Source organism: Pezoporus occidentalis, unplaced genomic scaffold (genome assembly GCF_034315485.1).
Source record: "Pezoporus occidentalis ecotype Australia unplaced genomic scaffold, CSIRO_AGI_Poc_V1 ctg35, whole genome shotgun sequence".
NCBI lineage: Eukaryota > Metazoa > Chordata > Aves > Psittaciformes > Psittacidae > Pezoporus > Pezoporus occidentalis.
Genome location: NW_026915483.1, coordinates 7,805,378 through 7,825,744, shown reverse-complemented (window position 1 = coordinate 7,825,744; position 20,367 = coordinate 7,805,378). Strand labels below are relative to the sequence as shown.

The 20,367-nt window shown below is 43.5% G+C and overlaps 1 protein-coding gene across 1 annotated transcript; it reads right to left on the bottom strand.

Moving 5' to 3' along the window:
- Positions 1-48: 48 nt before the first annotated feature.
- LRRN1 (leucine rich repeat neuronal 1) lies at positions 49-18,927 on the bottom strand. The gene is made up of 2 exons (XM_062630380.1): positions 18,736-18,927; positions 49-3,352 (listed from the first exon to the last, which is right to left on the bottom strand). The coding sequence occupies exon 2, from the start codon at positions 3,123-3,125 to the stop codon at positions 975-977; it is 2,151 nt and encodes a 716-aa protein (XP_062486364.1). The 5' UTR covers positions 3,126-3,352; positions 18,736-18,927; the 3' UTR covers positions 49-974.
- Between the last annotated feature and the right edge of the window lie 1,440 nt (positions 18,928-20,367).

Here is a 20,367-nt window from a genome sequence, read left to right as displayed (position 1 = left end):
AGTGTAGAGAAAACACTGCCATTAAAATAAATGCATACAAAAACCAACTGGAACTTTTTTGAAATGTAATTCCATCAAGAAAAAAAACCCACAATATTTTTATATAACATTTTGGATATATTTGATGTCAAAACATGATCACCAGTCAAACCAGTGACAGCTAAACCCAGTACATTGTTGTGACTTCTAAAGTAAAAAACCAGAACAAAACTAAATTTATTATAGCTCTGCCTTCATTCAACACCATGTGTTGGTGATTTAAACACAACAGAACTCTAGTATTCTTCAAAAGTGTCTACTAAATAGAATAAAAATAATAAGAGAACAATTAACATTTAGTCTGTTACATTAAAAAATTGGATGTACATATTCCTATTGCCTGTTAGCTTGACCTAAGCTTTTCTCAACTACTACAAAAATAAGAATAAAAAAAGAAAACCCATTGTTCAAAGTCAAAAACATTCAAATCAGTTGATACAACATTACAGTACAGTCAACTAACATCATTCAAGGTCTCATTTGCTCAGTGTACGAGTCCTTAGACCAGTGTTACAAACCTAGTTCAATGCAGTTTCCAAACTGTATGTTAGCCTTGCAAGATACTGTACTCTACTGATGGCTTCGGAGGAATGGGGTTGTGCTACTTTTGGATCACAGGGTAACCCCAGCCTCTCATTAATTGTATTCAGCACTGTAGTTAGACCAGCATTAAGTTTAGCACAATAACTAAAAAAAAAAAAAAAAAAAGGAAGAAAACGAAAGGAAACCAGGATTGGAAGCCAGGTGAAGCTGCCATTTGTGTCAGACAATTGCGATACGCTATACTAAAAAATCCTGAAATATCCACCTGTCCTCACTGCTCTGCCACGAACTAGCAAAGTCAAAAATACAAAAGTCTTCAACTTCTCGTTTTTGCAGAATAAAGCAAAAAAGTCTTTGTGCTCCTTACTACCAGAAGCAAAATATCCTCTGAGTTACCACATGTAATAGCTTCTGGATGTGTCGACTTGGGTTGGCTTGGTCTCTGCAGAACCATCCTTGTCTTTTTCACTGTCGCCTTCCCAGAGATTAATAAGTGGAGGGTAGAGCTCGTTCAGGGGGATTGAAGAGGTCTTTTGCATATATTTTTTCAATGAGTGGTGGTAGTTTTTTCTCTTAAATCGTTTTGCAATATAAACAGAAATGGAGGCGAGGCTGATGACAGCAAACATGGACCCCATTACTGCTGCGAGGGCAGTGCTGGTCTCTTGGTCTGAAATATCTAGCGCAAAAGCTGCGTTTTTTGTTGTAACATTAACACAGGACTTCTGTGTTTGCTGATGGATGTTTGACACAGTTAGGCACACTTCATAATCTGTAGATGGCTGTAAATGTGTGAGGTTATATTCATGTACATCAACTGGGACCCTAGCAGTGTATGTGATGTGAGGGTTGTCAATCTTCATAGTGGCTGATGACCACTTTAAATTGGAAGTCATGACGTTGGAGTTAACTTTCCAAGAAACTAAGATGGAATGCGATTCTGCTTGCTTGACGAAGATTTTCAGAACCTGGGTACCATCCAGAAGCGTTCCGTTCACCCGGACAGTAGCAACCCTTGTGTCAGCCCCTTCTACGTTTTGAGCAACGCAGGTGTATCTCCCGGAGTCTTCAACCTGGACATTAGAGATTTCCAAGGTGCCTTCACTGCTCAGTTTGTATTTGTCAGACAAACTTTCAACAGTTACTTTATTGCCGAGAGGAGTGACCCAGTAAATTTCTGGCTCAGGTTCCGCCATGGCCCGACAGTCTAAAAACACTGTCATGCCAATGTCCAAGTTTAAGTGATTTGGAAAGGTCTCATGAGAGATCATTGGAAGACATTGTTCATTTGAATCCTGTATTAACACTTCCTTCACCTGCTGCCCTCTGTATTCTGGGGGCATAGCGCAAAACATGGATAGAGGTTCCATGAAACGGATATTGGTTTTGTTTGAGTTGATCCAGTGAATGACACAGTCGCACCTGAGCGGGTTACTGTGGATACTGATCTCACGCAGGTTTGGAAGGGATTCCACTGTCTTTTGGTAGACTGCATTCAAGGCATTGTTGTTCAGCATCAAGCTCTCCAGGGCAGGAACATTGCGAAATGCCAAACGATGTATGTAAGACAGCTTTGGATTGTTGGTGGCTTCAAGCTTTGTAAGTTCAGGCAAATTGTCAAGTGCGTACCTATCAACAGAAACGAGTTCTCCCATGTTATTGATTCCAAGCTCTTTCAATCTGAGCATGTTTTTAAAATCACCTTCCTGAATTTTATGAATTGGATTTTTGTTGAGATCCAGGAATTTTAAATTTGGGACTTTCTCAAGTGCAAGCTGAGGAACTTTTACCAATTTGTTGTCATAGAAGGAAAGACTTTCAAGACTATCCAAGCCTACCAAGGCATTGCCAGGAATGTCTGTGAGATACATACCTGCCAAAACTAAACTCCTTAAATTTGAGAGTGGTTTGAAATTCATATCTAGTATTCCAATCACTGGATTTTCTCCAATCATGAGAATCTCAAGGTTAGGAGTAGAATCAAACCAACGGCTGTCAATAACCTTTAATTTGTTGGAGTTGAGATGTAATCTCAAAAGGTTTTTCAGGCCAGAGAATGCATTTGCAGAAATGCTGCTGATCTGGTTGTGGTTTATATATAGCTCCTGAAGATTGCAAAGGTCTTGCAAGCAGTAGTCAGTCATCTCCGTTATCTGGTTTTCCTCCAGGTGCAAAGTAGTAAGTTGACTGAGATTTGCGAGCCCCACATCTCTGATACTTGTGAAGTTATTTTGTGAAAAATCCAGTTCTGTTAAATTAAACAGCTGTTGGAGTTCATCTGTGGTCTTTGCAATGTTGTTGCTTTGTAACAGAAGGACTTGAGTATCACTGGAAAGATTGCTGGGGATTTTTGTTAACCGAAGGTCATTGCAGTCAACTGTTGTGGCTTCCCTGTACGTTGACTGTGGTGTAAACCATGGCCTGATTTCACATACACAAAGCTGTGGACATTCGTTACTCTGCATGGAAGACTCAGTTAATGAATTCATTAGCAATTCTAGCACCAACTGGCAAACAGTTAAAGCAACTCTAACCTTCGCCATGCTGGTCAGTGAGTGAGTTCAGCTCGCCAGCCCCTTTAAACAGCAAGAGATTGAGAGGGTAATTGGTTTTCAGGCAGCAAATGTAAAGCTTAACGTGAAAGGCTTGGACATCCAGAAAGTGAAAAGATTGTTTTCTGAGTTTAGAGAAGACAAGAAATAGTCTTGAAGACTTTCAGCTGCTCCTCTGTGTTCCAGAATCTTCTGCAAGCCAGTGTCTGAAGATGTTCCTGAAAACAGATCAGGGTATATGTTACGGTCACGTCATGTACAATTTATATATTATTTAATGTCTTCTTCCTTTAAAGAAAAATATCTGAAAACAATCATTATTATCACATTCACCTGTTACAAAAATCCTGACCTGGTGTGGTTAAGTTATGTAGGGCTTGGAACTCTCTTCTACTTGGGATTTACATGAGAAAACTCTCATCTCAAGTGAATGACTGTAGCAATGTATGCAATGAGATGAAAAGAAAACTTTCAGGTATCTTTCAATTCTAGTCTGCAATATTTGTTTGAATGGCATGAGAAATGCTAAAGATGGAGGATATGCTGGTGACTGCAGCCTAGGTCTCAAAGGACTGCTCAGAGCATCATCCTGATGGGAGGCAGGGTGCCAGAGCTGTCTCAAGGCCCGGATTTCATGTGAGTGGAATTAAGTAAGGCTCAGGAAGATGTTGACTTATAAATTTCAAGCTAAATACATACAAACTTTGCCAAAATTCATCCGAGTTAATCAAATCAGTTCCAGATAACACTTTAGATTTAATCCAGCTAAGCACCAAACAATAACAGTAAATTTGATTAAATGACTGTACTGTCCTTATTTTAGCTTTGTCCTTCATTGTGCATCATGTGAATTGTTCACCACAATTCATGTATTTTTAACCTGAAGTTATTCATGCAAGAGTAACTGAACAGTGTCCAGTGTCTGAAAATCTGTTGTGTCATGGGTCTTTAAACATGGATTCAGTCTAAGCTCTCATCACAGAATGGTTTGTGTTGGAAAAGACCTCAAAGCTTATCCAGTTCCAAACCCCTGCCACAAGTGGAGACACCTTCCCCTAGAGCAGGTTCCTCCAAGCCCCATCCAGCCTGGCCTTGAACACTGCCAGGGATGGGGCAGCTACAGCTTCTCTGGGCACCCTGTGTCAGTGCCTCAGCACTCTCACAGGGAAGAACTGCCTAATGGCTAATCCAAATCTCCCCTCTGTCAGGTTAAAGCCATTCCCCCTTGTGCTGTCCCTACATGCCCTTGTACAAAGTCCCTCCAGGCTTCTTGTCGGCCCCCTTTAGGTATTGGAAGGATTTTCTTGGTAAGATCTTTCTAGTTATCACTTAATTGAAAAAAAATAAGTGCCAGGAAACAGTTTTTTATCTGCAAACCAATCTATTACTGCTGCTGTAAAAAGCATTTTTTTGAGAGTTTCTGTTTGTGCATGTGTGAAATGTGCAATTCAGGCCTGTGCTGTGAAGTACAGGAGCTGCCTCTCCTTCCATCTGGAAGCACGTTGTTTCGGTGGTGGCGGCGACGCTGCATGAACTGATTTTCTCCAGCCAGTGCTCATGGCGGTGATTTCACATGCCTGTATTTCTCTTGGCTCGTTGTGCACATCAGTTTTGGCAGATAAAGTACACCTTTGCAGTATCTGACAGTGAAGGTTAAGCAGATTAGTGCACGTGTCCAACAAGCTTTGAATTAAATACAAAGCGTTCTCTAGCAAGGCATGTGACAAATCTGAACAAGGATTTAAAAAGCAGACCTGTTGAAATTCGAGGTGACACCACAAAGCTCAAGCTCTAATGATTGTATCTCTTTCAATTAGAAAGTAGGGAGGCCTCAGCCTACTCAAAGCCTACAAAAGATATCACTATATAAAATAATAGAACTAAATACAGGTTTTGAACAAAGTTTCAAAATAGTCATGTGCATAGTGGCCACGGGAATGCCATTTTCTGATGTTTTTACTTCAAAATCTAATCAGCATATTAAGTAATGAAGTTACAGTATTTTAGTTCAGAGTATGATATAATGCTATAAGTATGTATGTGTTATAAGTAGAACACATCAATAGTGTTTTTATGTTGGCATGCTGTTATCTGTTCTGTGGCTGTATTTTGGAGGAAGTAAAACAGTAATGTTGGCCAGAGAGCACTTGACCCTGTTGAGTTAGGTACTCTCTCTGGTAGCTGAGACTTGAGAGCTGAGAAGAGCTTGCTGGAGGCAGAACAAGCAGATGCAGAACAAACATTCCTTCTCAAATCACTTTCAGATGATGGAAAAATTAAATAAGACATAAGTGCATTAAAGAAATAAATCCTAACGGCACCGTAATAGCGAGGAGTGTATTAACATAGAGTGATGGGGAGGCTGGGATAAACAGCTATGGTGACTTCAGTGGATATTTCTCTCAGTGAGAAGATATTTGTAGCCGACCCAAACTAAACAGTTCTGGGAATATTGGAGATCTGAAGTTGAACTGATGTAATTCCAGATATTTGAAATTACAGCATTTGCCAGTTAATAATGCAGGTAGGGGTCTCACCCTGTAACAGTTTTAGATCAGTTCTGGAGGTGCCATAAGCTGCTGTCACTCAGGGGCTCTTCCTTGCAGAGGGAGATGTCTCTGGTCCTGTTGTGCAGCTTGGCTCAGAAAGGAGCAGCACCACCAAGGGCAGCAGATGCCACTGCCAGAGGCAATACTGCTTCTAACATTTATGCCTTTGGGTCCCTCCTGTAACTTTTTTCTAAGCAGATGAAGAGAAAGAAGTCCGTGCCTTATAGTTATGGGCCCTGATGGTGGTTGGTACTGATCCTGATGTACATGAGGAATCAGGTAATGCTTTAAAATTGAAACTCCCCAAAAAAGACTTCAAAGCTTCTTTAAAATACGTCAGAGCTCATCTAGACTTTGAAAAAAAGTCAAATTCAATCCTTCCTTTGTTGAATATTTGCATCCTCTTACTTGGACGTTGCAGTCATTGCTCATCCTTGATAAGAAGACATTTCTGGTTTTATTGAATAGAGTTCTGGGGTTGTGATCACTATGAACATACAATTTTACAAGTTACTAGTGATTCTTACTCTTCTCTGGTTATTTTCTGCTGCAAATGGATTTAATTTTAACTGGAAAATATTCTTTAGAAATGACTTCCACATTTACTATCTCCAATCTCTCCCAGCCCAGGGCAGCTTGGATGAAGCTACAAGTGAAAATCCAGTGTAATCAAAAAGTAAATGCCCATGTCCATTTTAGTGCTGTACTTATGTGAATAGCAGCCCAGAGGTCACAGCTGGAGGGAAAACCTGAGTCATGGAGTTTTGCTTTGGCTACTGCTTATGCTATAAAACCCCATCCTTCTCCCTGAGAAGAGCTACAGAGGGGCAGCCACTGTTAGTGACTGTGCACTGCGGTTTTACAGAACTAAGTGGCTGTTTTGTTCTGCTCTTTGTACCTATGTATGATATGCTTGACCATCTCAGCACTCAGGTTTGCAAGAAGCAGCTGCCAGCTCTCTGCCTCTGCTAAGCAGTCACCAACAGCCATCCCTCCACCCCTGGATGTCTTCCCAGCTCTCCAGTTGGCAGAACTGGCCACAGACACCTTAGTGTCCAAAGGAGTAAAAGAGCACAATGTTTTCCACCATGTTTCTCAAATGTTAGACTCCTCAGGTTCTGAAGCCCTATCTAGAATAATAATCACATCTTTCCTCATGAGAACTAGACCAGATATGTATGTGGCAATTTTTATTTTCTTTGTGGATAAGCTGGAGGACAACCAGATTTTGAAAACAAAATCTGTGACAGTACTTGGTTCCCAATGAATAATCACCAAACCCATGTGGATAAACAGGGGATTGCTCCTGGGAAAGTTCCCAGCTCTTACTGGAACCAGAGAGACTGAATTGAGAATGTGAGTGTTACTGTGTGCCCCTTTCCTGCTCGGCATCTCAGCCTTTCACCCAGTGAGATCCTTTTGTATTGGTTTTTTATATCTAAAATGAATACAGTATGTCCCTGGTAGCCAGGTGCAGACCAAGTGAAAGACAAGACAGGGGAATCAGTTCATAAGATTTTGGCTTTTGAAGGCCAGGGAGTTGTTTCTTATAGAAATACAAGTTCCAGAGCAGGGGCAGAGCAGTAGCTCCAGGCTTTTTGGATTAGGGGAGAATATCAGACCTCAAAACCTCCCTTAGAACACAGTCATATCACAAAACACCTTTATTTTGTCTTCTGACAATGGTATTCAGTATGGGTCAGGACATTGCTGGTGGTCCTTCTGGTTCTGTGTTAGAAACTTCTTTTAAAAACACCGGGTGAGGAAACTTCCCCTAAACAGTAAGGGCTGGCAGGGAGGAAGAGATAAGGACAGCTTTTAGCATTCTCTGCCTTCCCTCTGATTCATTAAATTCATATTTGTTAGTATACCAAACCACAACACCACTCACAGCAGCTGTTAACTTGACACCACCAGAAATAATGGTTAATTTAATGCAAGAGATATGGAGGGAATTATTTACTAGTTGCTAAATAAATGCATTTTCCATGGGACCTCTCAGTACCCAGTGCATGAAGAAACCACATTTCTGTCAGTGAGCAAACCCACAGCAGATGTCTGGGATCTTGGCTTGTTTGTGTTCCTTTGTGTGCAGGGAATGTGAGCACCCTTCCTGCGCTTCCCATCCTGGAAATGCAGGGAAGAGGTTTGTGTAATGTTTCCCTTTCCAGCTAGGTTGTGAAAACTGCATAGTATTGAGAATTTGTTTGGCCCAAGAAATCGTAATGGTGGGTATTTGGTTATGGAGCAGGAGATGCTTCACATCAGCTTGCCTGTGGGGTGGAGAGGTGTGCACTGGCACCTATAGCCTGCTGAGGGCTGGCGAGACTTAGTCTAGTCATTCAGGTGCTCCAAAGAAAAAGTACATTTAAGCCCACAATGTAGTAAGAGAAGAATATGAAGGGACAATAGCGAAATAGTGTTCACGAAAAGCATTCACAGTTAAGTTGCCAACTAGACAAGAAATAGATATTCAACATTTTTTTCTTGATAATAGGAAGACAAAGTGGTGTCACTTCCTTGACAGTTTCCTTGTCACTATTAACAATTGCTGAAAAAGAAACAATAGAGTTTGCACATGGATATTTGGATGTCTGTTTTGAAACAGCAGCGCTACCACAGAAAATCTTCTCTCCCTACATTCTTGCAAAATTGCTTTCATATTGCAAGTAGCATCAGCACAGATTTTGGTTGGCAGCCGTATGTACTAAATGTGTCCAGGTAAAAGTCTGTGGGATCGGATACATCAGATAACAGCTAGTCTTTTGGAAAATTGTCTGTTGTGCTAATGTTCTGCTAATGACTTGTGCAGCTTTCTTGTTTTCCCATCATTATCGTTTGTGAAACTACTGCCATATAAACATCCTCTGTCATCAGTCAGTTCAGGAAAACTTACCCTCATTCAGGTGGGTCATTAGGAAAATACACATTATACAGCCCAGCCACGCTGCCCAGGAATCTACTGTAGTGACAGAGTATTACTGCCAAAGCATAAGGAGGGGTGAAGCTTCAGCTGGAACAGAGTGATCAAGAAGACCAAATTCAGACTGGGATCGATACAAAGTGTTCCTCCATAGGCAGGGAAAGGAGGAGCTTGTTTAGATAGGGGATGCTGAAAGAGGTTGGCTTGGTTGATCTGGCAAAGAGCTAGCTGGAAGAACTGCTTACTCTGGAAGTGATGCTGGAGATGAATTGGCCTGTAATGAGCTCGGCTGAGTTCATTAGTCAGTTAAGACAGTTTGACAAGTTTAAGGAAAGGTTGCTGTGTGTATGTTGGAGGTAAAAAGTGTCTAGCTTTACTTTTGGGTCTCAGTAAGGCCTTTGTAGTTCTACATCCACCCATCTTCTATAGAGAGAAACTAAGCTATTGATGTCATACTGAAGGTGAACAATAACCTCTGATAGCGTCCTTTAGGAGAGAGAAGGGTACTGAAATACCACAACACAAATACATACGTGCACTCACTAAATCACACAAGCAAACACAACACAAAACCTGGTATAAAATGCTGTGTTACTAAGATCAAGGCTTCCTCAAGTCAAGAGCATCAGTGACCTTGTACAGCATCAAGAAAGAGGCAGGACTTGGACTTTGAGTCCATTTAGAGAAATACTGAGGAATTGTGCCTGATAGTAAGCCTTTTGTATTGAGGCTTTTAAAGCCTCTGATGTCATCAGGATATAAGCTATTTACAAGCCTGAATTGTGTAAAATACAGAAAACTCAGGCTGAAAATGATGTGAGTCAGTTGAAAGAGCATATCAAAATCTGAAACCGGGAACTTGTTATTAAAAGCAAAGAGAAAAACAAGGGCCTATAGGACATGTAATAATGCTATAAAGCTTCAAAACACATCCTCAGGGATTTATAATATTTAAGCTTTGGAGTTTTTTTCTGTGCAAATAACACCTACTTTTTGTTCTTGTCGATATACACATTCCATCAAAATAAATTCAGTGTTTAATTTTAGGGAAAGCTCTGGTGGGAATGTGATTTGCTGTATTTCAAGCCAAACTTAGCATGCTTTATCTGTGTTCTTTTGAAAAATACTACTCTTATCTCCGCAGAAGAAATTCAAAGAGCATCCTATTCATAATGCCTGTGCTGCAGGAACAGCATATTACATCTTAAAAATTTGCAATTTATTGGGATTTATTCTTAAGACTTGCATCTGATACAGTGGTTTTCATTAAAATATTAAAGTATGTTTGCAGGAGAGAGAATTACTTTCATTCAGACACTGATCTCGAGTACAGGAGGCTAGATACCATGCAGAGTACAGCTAGTGTGTATTGATGGCCCATCAAATCAACCATGGAATTGCAATCCAGCTTCTGTCATCTGTTTGAAAATCTCTTACAAATTACCATTAACAAGTCATATTAGAAACATCAGGAATAATAAGTACTTTCTAAACAGTGGGTTGTCAAATTATATAGTCTGTTTAAATGTAAACCTTTTACAAGCCTTGCAAACCCAAAAGGCAAGGTATGTTTGTACAGTAGTAATAGTCTTACACTATAAACCCAACTTATTATCTGCTTTCTTACTACGTTTATTTTCATAGAATAGATTAATCTTGGGACAATATGGGCTGGTTCTTTCAGTGCTGATGACTTTAATTTTTGTGTCCTGCTAACACAGAGTTTGTCCCTCTTCAGTGCAGAGGCAGTACTAAAGCTTTTCTTTCATTCGATGGAGAAAAATCACATCTGTGATCATTATTCTCATTTCATGTAATTACCAGATAGAATTATTTGACTAGATCAGCTTTCCTAACAGCCAACCAAGTAACTTCCACTGTTGGGTTAAAAGCCAGTTTCATGAGACCTTCCTTGCAGCTCTTCCCTTCTGCAACCAACTGCATCTGGATGGGGGACAGACCTCTGGGGCCATCCTTTCATTTCCACCTGTACATGCTGTTATGCATTCACAGCCTTCAGTATGTTTTAAATGTGAGGGAGAATTTAAACCTAATTGGATTCAGCTTGTACAGTGTCTAAAATAATAACTAATTTTAGAAGACCTATTCCAACTATTTTTTGCATTTAGTCTATCTGCTAGCTGAAGAATGAAAGAGGACCATGACTAAAGAAATACTGCTTCATCTTCTAATCATATTTAAAGAACAGAAATGGAATTCAGTCGGTATGCTTGGGATGTTTGAATCCCTCCATGTGATTCTAAGTTCATCTTACCCATGGGGGCACCCACCTCATGAGAATTTCATACAAGAACAACTCAAATAGCAAGAAACAGATTATCAAAATCAGTACAGCTTAAATGACAAAGAGGGAAAAAAAAAGAGAAATAGCTCTAAAAGAGGAACAAGGGCATTAAGATTGTGTTGGATTTTGAGTAGAATCTTCTTTTTGGTTTTTGACTACTCTGAGAGCCAAGGCAGCTTTGCCAGTGGACGTGAAGTGTTAATAATAATGAAATAAGGAGCAGATGAAGTGTATTTTTAACCACAAGAAATATGGATGCCAGGATTCCACAGGATTTTCATGAAGCAACAGAAAATCCTCTTCCTCTCTTTTTGCTGACTGCCTTTCTGGCAGTGTGATTATTTTGCTTCCTACACAGTTCTAGATCAAACTCCAGTTTTATGAGTCATTCAGGATCCCCCACAGTTGGGATAGACCCCGGTGTGTAAGAAGTTGTTACTACCAGAACGGATGCCAAAACATTCTGTGCTAGAGATGGTAACCAATAAATAAAAAATTAAATGAGTCAGTACCTCAGTATGTATTTATAAAGGCAGCATAACAACACTGGCTTTAGGAAACACATAGGACTTGTTATTAAAAAATGTATATACATCTGTGTGTGTATGGATATGCAATAAACCAGCCAGTTGTTTATCTTCAAGCAAGGAAAGAAGAGTTCTTTTCTGGCCCTTGTTACACTCTACTTTAATAATTCCATTTCCTGTGGCTGTACTATGTGTTTTCCATTATTAGTGAATAAGTATTAAACTGTGGTTTACTGTTAGCCTACAACCACCTGTAGTTGGCCTACAAAAACCTGTGCCGTTTATGCATGTAGCATGCTTATACAGATCTTCAGCCCTTAGCATAAGAGAGTCTCACTGATTTTTTCTAGGAGTTACAGGCTTGCAAGATTAAATTCTTTTTTTCTGAGCTACATTCACATGTAAATGTTAATAAAACCATATATTGAACTGACTGATACAGACACATCTTACTGCTCACTCAAGGCTGTGAACGTACCAACAATAAAGTAAATGGATTTATCATGGGAAGTGCTAGGATCTAACAGAAAGGCTGTTGGCATCAAGACAAAGATCTGGAACTCAACCAAGTTGAGACAGGATAGAAGTAATTCCATTAAGTGGCCAGAGAGTTGGGTTTGGTACTGCTCTGACCTAAGGCTTTACTCTGATCTAAGAAAAAAGGTACTTTTTCTCCATTAGATATTAGGTATTACGTGACCTCACCGTCCCTTTTCACAAGTTTTTCTGCACTTTTGAATGGGCTTCTATGTTTTGTAGTATTGTAATTGTTGTAGTTTTGTAATTGTTCTGAAGACCTCCTCCTTCCACTCACAACTGATAACCCATTACACTGGGCTGAGAAAAAACATACTTTATGGAGTGTTTTCCATCCTTATTTCATTCTAAAACTGTTTTAGTATTGTGTGGAACATGGAGCAGGTCATCTGCACGTCAGCAGGAAAGGAAGGGTTGTTCAGCTGAGAATGGTGAAAATGCTGGTAGCACGTATTTAGCTATTTATCTCATGTATCACCTACATTTTGAAACTAACTTTGTCTCATGCAGAAGACAGATCACAATCCTGCTTTGTGAAGTTCATGAGATGAAAAGAGGAAATCCATCATGTTTAATGTATTTGCATGTTTAAGAACAGACCTAGAAATTGTTCTCTAGCTTTAGTCCTCAGTCTTGTCATGGCAAAGTCAGCAGTTTTTCCACAGATAGGTTTATTTCATAAGTGCTTGCAAAACCAGAAGTCCTAAAATTGCTGCCTATTGCAGAACACATAGGAGAGGTTATTTCTCTCACAGTTGATGTTTCCTAGATAAAGTCTTTACCTAATGACGATGATTCTTTCAGGGACAGCGATGTTTAATTTGTATATACTAGACTTGTTTCACTTGAAGGAGGCAGAAAGATAAAGGAAAACCTATTTATCACTGGATTTATAAAGAACACTTACCTTGCTTTACGCGCTGCCTTATACGATGATAAAACCATCTTAAAGACCTGTTTTCAAGCAGCTATTTAAAAACTCCTTTTGCAACTGGTTCACTTAACTGGTGATTCATCTATGGATAAAACAAGTTACTTTTGCCCATTATGAGCAGGGGATCTCTGTAATTATCAATATTTACTCTATTTCTGTTAGAATGATGGATCATCTGTAATTTGAAAATTTAGCAAAGCCAATCAGTAGTTCATCTGCATCCTGGTAATTACATGCAGCACATTAGCAAGGTATGCATTTACCAGGTATTTTTGGACTTGCTTAATCAAATAAATTATATGATGCATGAAATAACAGAAAATACAGGATTCACTACATTGATGATAAATACTTTCAAATTACAAAAAGACAATCCAAGCTTTGAGTCATATTCTATTAAAAAAAAAAAAAAAACAACAGACCACCAAAGCACAACATAAAATGCTGTTTTACCAGATTTTGAACAAGCTCAGTAATTCTATCCAAAGAACTTCCATGTGGTTCTCAGAAGTTACTTGATTCATCACTGTGTTGCTGGCCAAACCCTGAAAACTACAGAAAATCTGGGCTTAGTCCAAATGGACCAAGTTTTTGGACCACATGGAGATATGGGGGGTTTGGCTGCCCAGGGAGCTGAGTGGAAGCTGAGGTGCCCTCTGCAGAGCTCGTCCTGCTGCTGCAGCTGGGGGTTAGTGAGGAGTTTAGTGTGAATCCAGTGCATAAAGAGACTCTAAAGATCACATTTTTCTTGATGACTGAAGTTACATCAACCATACAAAAAGTTGTTATAAATCCAGTAACATTATGCATTGAGGAGTGTGTGATACATCAGACTTCAGACCTCCTGCTTCTCTACAAAAGCAACTCCTTAGAGATGATGCAAGTGACTCCCAGCTGATGATGCTGGTCCCAAAAGCGGGGAAACGTCCCTGGGAAATGGGGCTGTGCTGTCCCACCGGGACGCAGGCAGGGCAGTGGTAAGACCCCACTGTAGGCCTGTTCCTGGAGCATCATGCATAAAGAGCAGCACACGCCCTGACACCAGCCTAGGGTTTTGCTGCCTTCTGATATAAGAAGAGCCCTCTCCACACAGTGCCCATCCCTGCTTCCTCCCCTGCCTCATGGGACATGGCTGGATGCAGGTGAGGGGCTGCACATCACCTCACCGTTGGTGGGAACAGCTTGCTGCCACCCTGGCATCCAGTAACACTGGAGTAACCAGAAAAAGGCAAACCCTGCCAGATACCTTGAGGGGAGCTTGGCTTCAAAAAGCGGTTGGGACTCCTGCTCTAATCAAAGGTGACAGATGGATAAATTGCTGGAATCATCAGTTTGTTAAATTAAATACCTGGAAACTAGATGCTGATAGTCTCTAGAATTTCTAAACAAAACCCATGCACAATCCTTGCCTCCCGTGTTAAATGGACCCCTTCACTTTGTGAAGTGGCCAGGGAAAATACTGCCCTGTGTTACCACAGAGGACTGAAGGGCAGTAGCTTAGGTGAGAGAATTACGCAGCAAGACCGCGGTACCCAATAAAATAAGGGAAAGAGCTGTTTCTCTACGGCACTTTTATAACTCCTGTGTATTCTCAGTGCAGCATCCTGTTAAATATTTCAAGGCTGTTACTTACAATTGCTTTGCCCTGTTGTTCTTTAAGTTAAGAAGAAAAAAGCAGTAGGTATCCGCTCCATCTCAGACTTGACCTAAAGAAACTGTGGTCCATGTGAAAACCATGCCCTGTTCCTTTGATAATTCAGCCAGCTGGAAGTCAAGAAAATGCTGGCTTGTATCACCAGATGAAGATCTTATGAATTAGAAGGTGAAGTTATAAAAACATTTTGCAGTAGAATTTAAGAACAGAGTCTAATTCTGTTCCCACTGATGCCAAAGACTTCTGCTGCCTTCAACAGGAGGAGAATTAGGGCAATCCAAAATAGGCCAATCCAGTATTTTCCTTCAGTGCCATATGCAGAAAAATGAAAGACAGTATCTAAATAGCAAAACGAATTTGAATAAAGTTGCAGGGCTTTAAGCAGCAAGAAGTAAGAGAATGTGGTGTACTAGGACTTTAACCTAGGTGCCTCTTAAACCTGCATGGAGGCCTGTTCTGTTCCTGACCTTAATGAAGTCCATTAGCACAGGGCTTAACTACTCAGCTACAGGAAAAGAACGAGACTGGGAAAGTCGCTGACTAAACTCAAGCACAACCTCAGTAGACTTGTTTCTTATCAAAGGACTACTTTGATCTCTCTTTGCAGAATTTAAGTATCCAACTCTTAGAGAAACACTATTGTTTACTGCATTTATGACATACCAACAAAACCAGTTTCTAAGCCAGCTCCATGATTTTCTTTACTCTTGCCCATCTTTCCTCCTGTAGCAGGTACATGTTAATTGAAGAGACAAAACAGACTATGGGAATACTTTTCAGTGCTCTTTCTTGGATTTGTGCAGGTGCTCCCCATGGAGCAGGCATGGTGGGGACTGGCTCTGCTCCTCGGGAACCCAACAACCATTGCCAACCTGCCTAACAACTGGGAGAAAAACTAGCTTGACTCCAAAGTTCTGTTTTGTGGAGACCTTGCTGTGCTGAGAGTTATTTCGAAGATGTGGTTTGTATTTGCCACAGCATTTAAGGCCTGACCCTGCTAATAACTTAAATGCTCTTGACTGGAGCTTGGAATTTATGGTTCCTGGGAGCATCATGCATCTCCCACAGTGGCATTTCCACGTGGGAGAAGATGCAAAAATCAGATGTCATGAGGCTGAAATGCGGGTTCCCTGTTAATTAGCATTATATAAACAGATAGGAGGAGAAATGGATTTATGTGCTTCCAAAAACTTTACATAGATTTTCTTCAGTCCTGAGTCTACAAAATGTCTGCCAGGAAAAAATCTGGAGCTTGGCAGGATGAAGCCTCACACGTGTATTGTTCGCGTAACTATGGTAACCTACAAATGCCACCAGTGTTTCCATTTCATACACAAATGAGGGGACAGCTGTGGAGCCCACATGTCTGCCAATGGAATAATCTGTGGGAGCTAGGATGGCTTGGTCAGAAAATTACAACTCATTTATATTAATCAGGGCTTCAAAGAACAGCCTCCTCCGTAGTTATGAAGTGAGAAGGAAAAGAAAGTGATTTTTGTTTCTGAAAACGTTTGGCTCTTCAGCAGGTGTTTTCAGCACCTTGATACTTTGCTGGTTGAAAAAAATAAAGTGTAAGAGGTGCTGCCAACAGCCAGTGCTCTTCTAGAGCCACCACTGAACTTTTCTATGCTTTTGTCTTTTGCTGATGCCTGATCCGACTCTGAGCCTGACACAAAGCCCAACCTGGGACCAGGCATGCTCCAAGGCGTTTGCCTGGGGAAGCAGCAGTTCCAAGAGAGGCAGAAATAACATGGCACAGGGATCTCACCCATCTACCAAAATGAAAAAACCTTATAGACTCACTCAGATCATTAACAGAAATTAAAACTTCAGAACAATTCATACAAGAAATTATTTAAACAATATTTATTATTTAAACTACTTCTTGTTGGGGATGATATAAACTCCAACAAAAAAAAAATCCATATGCTCAATAATGCAAACAAATTACGTTTTCAGTACATGTTATACTATGCAAGCTGCAATACCAGTAATACTTGACTGGGTTACAATTCATCCCAAATGCTTTAAGTGTCCCTACAAACAAATCAGGAAGAGCTGATAGCAGCAGCCTGCTGATGGATAGATGCAATAGGAATACAGCAGGAATACAGCACGCTGAGCCGCAAAAGTTTTCCCTGGCTTCTGCAGTGCCACGATACTGTGTAGAAGTGAAACAAAAGGCTGCAGCATCACCTCCGCGTGGGCTGCTGCCGCACCGCATCCCAGCGGCTGTTCGGATTTCCTCAAGTACCGAGGGGTACTTTACGATAAGGTGATGAAAGCTTTAACTAACGCCAGGCTTTAAGTGATCACGTTTTCTCCAGGAGCTGGAATCAAAAGACTAGCTTTAAAGCAGGGCTCTTCTAGCATCTCAGCTTGATCTGTGCCTACGCCATCGTCTGAGCCCTGGTACACCAGACTGAGCAGAAGTTTGTTTTTGCAGTGTGATGTGCTCAGCATTATTCACATCAATAAAGGGTTTCCATAGTTAAACATTAAAAAGTTTTATCTTTTTATACAACTTGATGCAAAGACCTATTCCCTTTAATAACTGGCAGTATTAAATCATGTCTGTTCTAGGTAAATGGAAATTACTTGCTAGTTGTCACAGTAACTGGTCTATTTAAGTCCAAAATGCCTACTAGGACGTATGATTTTATAGGGACTACATACAGTTCTATTCAGAGAACTTTTTACCTGTCGAGGCACAAGTTAAACCATGTCTCTAGCACAGCCCGGGTTCACCAGTTTTGGACTGCTGCAATGTTTTGGGAGCAGGACACTTGGAGGCTGCCTGCCCAGGGACCCCAGGGGGGAAGAGGATGCTGCCTGGCCTGGGGAGCTTCTTGCACTGGTTTCTCTCTCTTGCTGCGTCTGTCTTAATTTAAAGTCCAACATGCAAGACTTCTGGACATACTTTGGTGTGGCCTTTGGCCAGTGGCTGGGACTGCTGCAGCATGTGACTCCAGTCCTTCGAAGCCTCTATGATATTGCCTCACATACATCTTAACTGTTCTCCATAGGGGTTCACAGTCTTGTTCAGAAACGCCAACTCTGATTTATAGGGATCCTTTAAGTCCGTGAGAAAAAGGCTTAAAGGTTCACAAACTAGTTTTCATTGAGGAGATTCATTACTGGGAACTATCTCGCAGCTCCAGGACAGAAACACAGGCACCCTGTGCGTGAGCCCCTACCTACTTTCGGTGGGATTCTGTTACTTTTCCTTCTGTCGCCTGGTGGGAAAACCGCGCCGAACTAGCACTAAATGACTTGGGGGAGGAGGTGACATGGCAGGCCGACATCTGCCGCTCTCTCCCGGTGGGACGGAGCGGGCACGCTGCGCTCCCCCCCTCTCTCACAGGCTTGACGAGCCCCCGCCGCTCAGCCCCCACCCGACAGCGGAGCCCTCCAAGGGGCCGCTCTGGGTGCCCCTCTTCCGCTCCTCTCCCGCGCAGGGAGAGCGTTTGGACCGCAGCCGCCCCGCGCTTCTCCCGGCGAGCGGCTCCCCGGAGCCCGCTCCCGGCCCCGCCGTGCCGCGCTGGGGGACGCAGGTGCGGAGCGGCCGCTCGGCGGACAACGACCCCGGCCCTCGGGGGACGGTTGCGGGGCCGCGGCGCTCACACTGCGCCTTTGTGCCGGTTTCTTAAGAGCCATTGTTCCTCTGAAGACTCCTTATCTTCCAGACCCCGGCGGGTGAATGGAGGCGGCGAGACATCTGCCGCCACCCGCCCCCATCTGTCCGCGGGGCCGAGCCCGGGAGCCGCCAGCCCCACCGCGCAGCCGGCCCGGCCCCCCGCAGGTACGGGGCCGCCACTGGGACACCGAGCGGCAGAGCTGGCCGGGGAACGGCAACCGACGCTACAGCCCGGCCGTTCCGCGGTCCCGCCGTCCCCAGGGGTGCGGGCGAAGCGGCCCCAGCCCCGGGTCGGTACGAAATCGCCGCCCGCAACGGGAAACCCTGGTGCCCGCTGGAACTTCCCCTCCAGTGGCCGGGGACCGCCGGCTGCCCGGGGGGCGCGGCCGGTGCCGCAAACTTTGCTCCCTTACGGCTCCGTGGCCAGGCCCCCGGGGATCGGTACCATCACACCGTTCCGCACCGCACCGCACCGCCCCGGAGCGGAGCGCCCCAGGGCCCGGCTCCCTCCCCCGAGCGCTGCGGAGGCACTTACCGGCGGCTGCGGATCGCTGCCCGAGCACCCGCGTCTCTTCCCCCGGGGCTGCCCGCGGGGGGCGGCACATCCGCCGCAGCCGCGGTCCCGCCGCGCCGGGCTGCGGAGCGAGGCGGCTCGGACACGGGGCGGAGGGAGGCGGGATTCCTTCTTCCTTCCTCCCCTCCCGTCTCGTCTCTCCCGGCTCCCCGCGAAGGCTGAACGGTGCGGACGGCCGCGGTGCCAGTACCCGCTCTGTGCCGCCGCCGGCGCGCACCTGGGTAGGCGCCGCGGGTCAGCTGACGGGCTGCGCTCCCATTGGCCGGGCGGCACCATCTGCGCGGGGCGGAGCGCGGGGCCACGCCCCCGCGGAGGGCGGCGCAGGTGCCGCGGTGCGGGTGCCGCGCTGCCGTGGGGCCGTCGGTAGGTTTCAGAGTTAACAGCTCCTGGAGAGCATCGGCGGGTGAGTACCAGCCCCTTCCAGCGGCTGTTCAGAGTTATGCACACGGGGTGCGGGGTGAGCAATACACACACTGCAGGCCGGTTTGGCTGACCTAATGAGGAGAGATGTCACTATCGTGGTCCATAGCACAGCGTCCTGAGGCAGAGTGTGGACCCATTGGGCAATGCTGCCTGGTCACTTCCCACCAGCCCTTCGAATGCTGTTTCTAATTTTATACAGACTTCACTAGAAGTGACACTGTGGATTGAGGTGTCATGCCAAGCTACTGTGTGTTGCAGTGGCCTCCCAGGGCCCCAAGGCTTGGGTGTCTGGCCTTTGTTGAGGGGCAGTGTGGTGGTGCAGCGCTGCTCGCAACGGTAGCTGTGATACTGAAATTATACCCTGCCTGCTGGGGTAAGCACAAGGTACTGCCAGTTGAGGCATTTAGAGATAGGGAAAATCTTCCTGTAGTTAAGTAAAGCAGCATTACTCCGTGAAATTATGCTCACGTATCCTTTACGCCTGCTTGAATGAGAGATTGATGAATTAGCTGGGAAAACAATGGGCTGTGACTTCCACCCTTAAAGTGATTTGTGCCTGAAGTCCAAGGATTTAAAGCAGTCTGTGTAACCCCTATATTCACCTTGCCATTCACTCCCAGTTTTCTGTCTTGGCTCTTTTTTTCGGTTATCTTCATTTGGAGCTACCACCATGCACATTTCCCTACATATCCTTGTCCTCAGCTCAGTCTTTGCCCAATTCACTGGCTGGATTCCTGCTCTGTGATGGAGATGTTCTGCAGCAGGGTGTCAGGGTATCATTCCTCCAGCGTAAAGACTTGGATGCTGCCTTCAGGGGCTTCCCTCAGGTATCACAGCACGACACCCACAGACTCACACAAGGGCACAATGCCTACAGAAATAAGGGTGCTCTGAGTACATATCCTCTGTTGGATACATCAGAGCTTAAGAGCAAGCAGCCTGTGTTAGACAAGGAGTTTCTGACTGAACTTAACACCAAAGGCTGGCTGAAGTTAAGGTATGAAAGTCAGTCCTCGTGGCATATACCAAAGTGATACCTCCTCAGGAAATGATTTCAGAAAGTGGTTTAACACTTTTTAATGAGGAAGACCCTTAATATGAGTTAACAAGAAGTTAAATACGTAGCAAATATCATCTTTAGTTAATGCTTCAGATTTCCTGCTGAGGCAA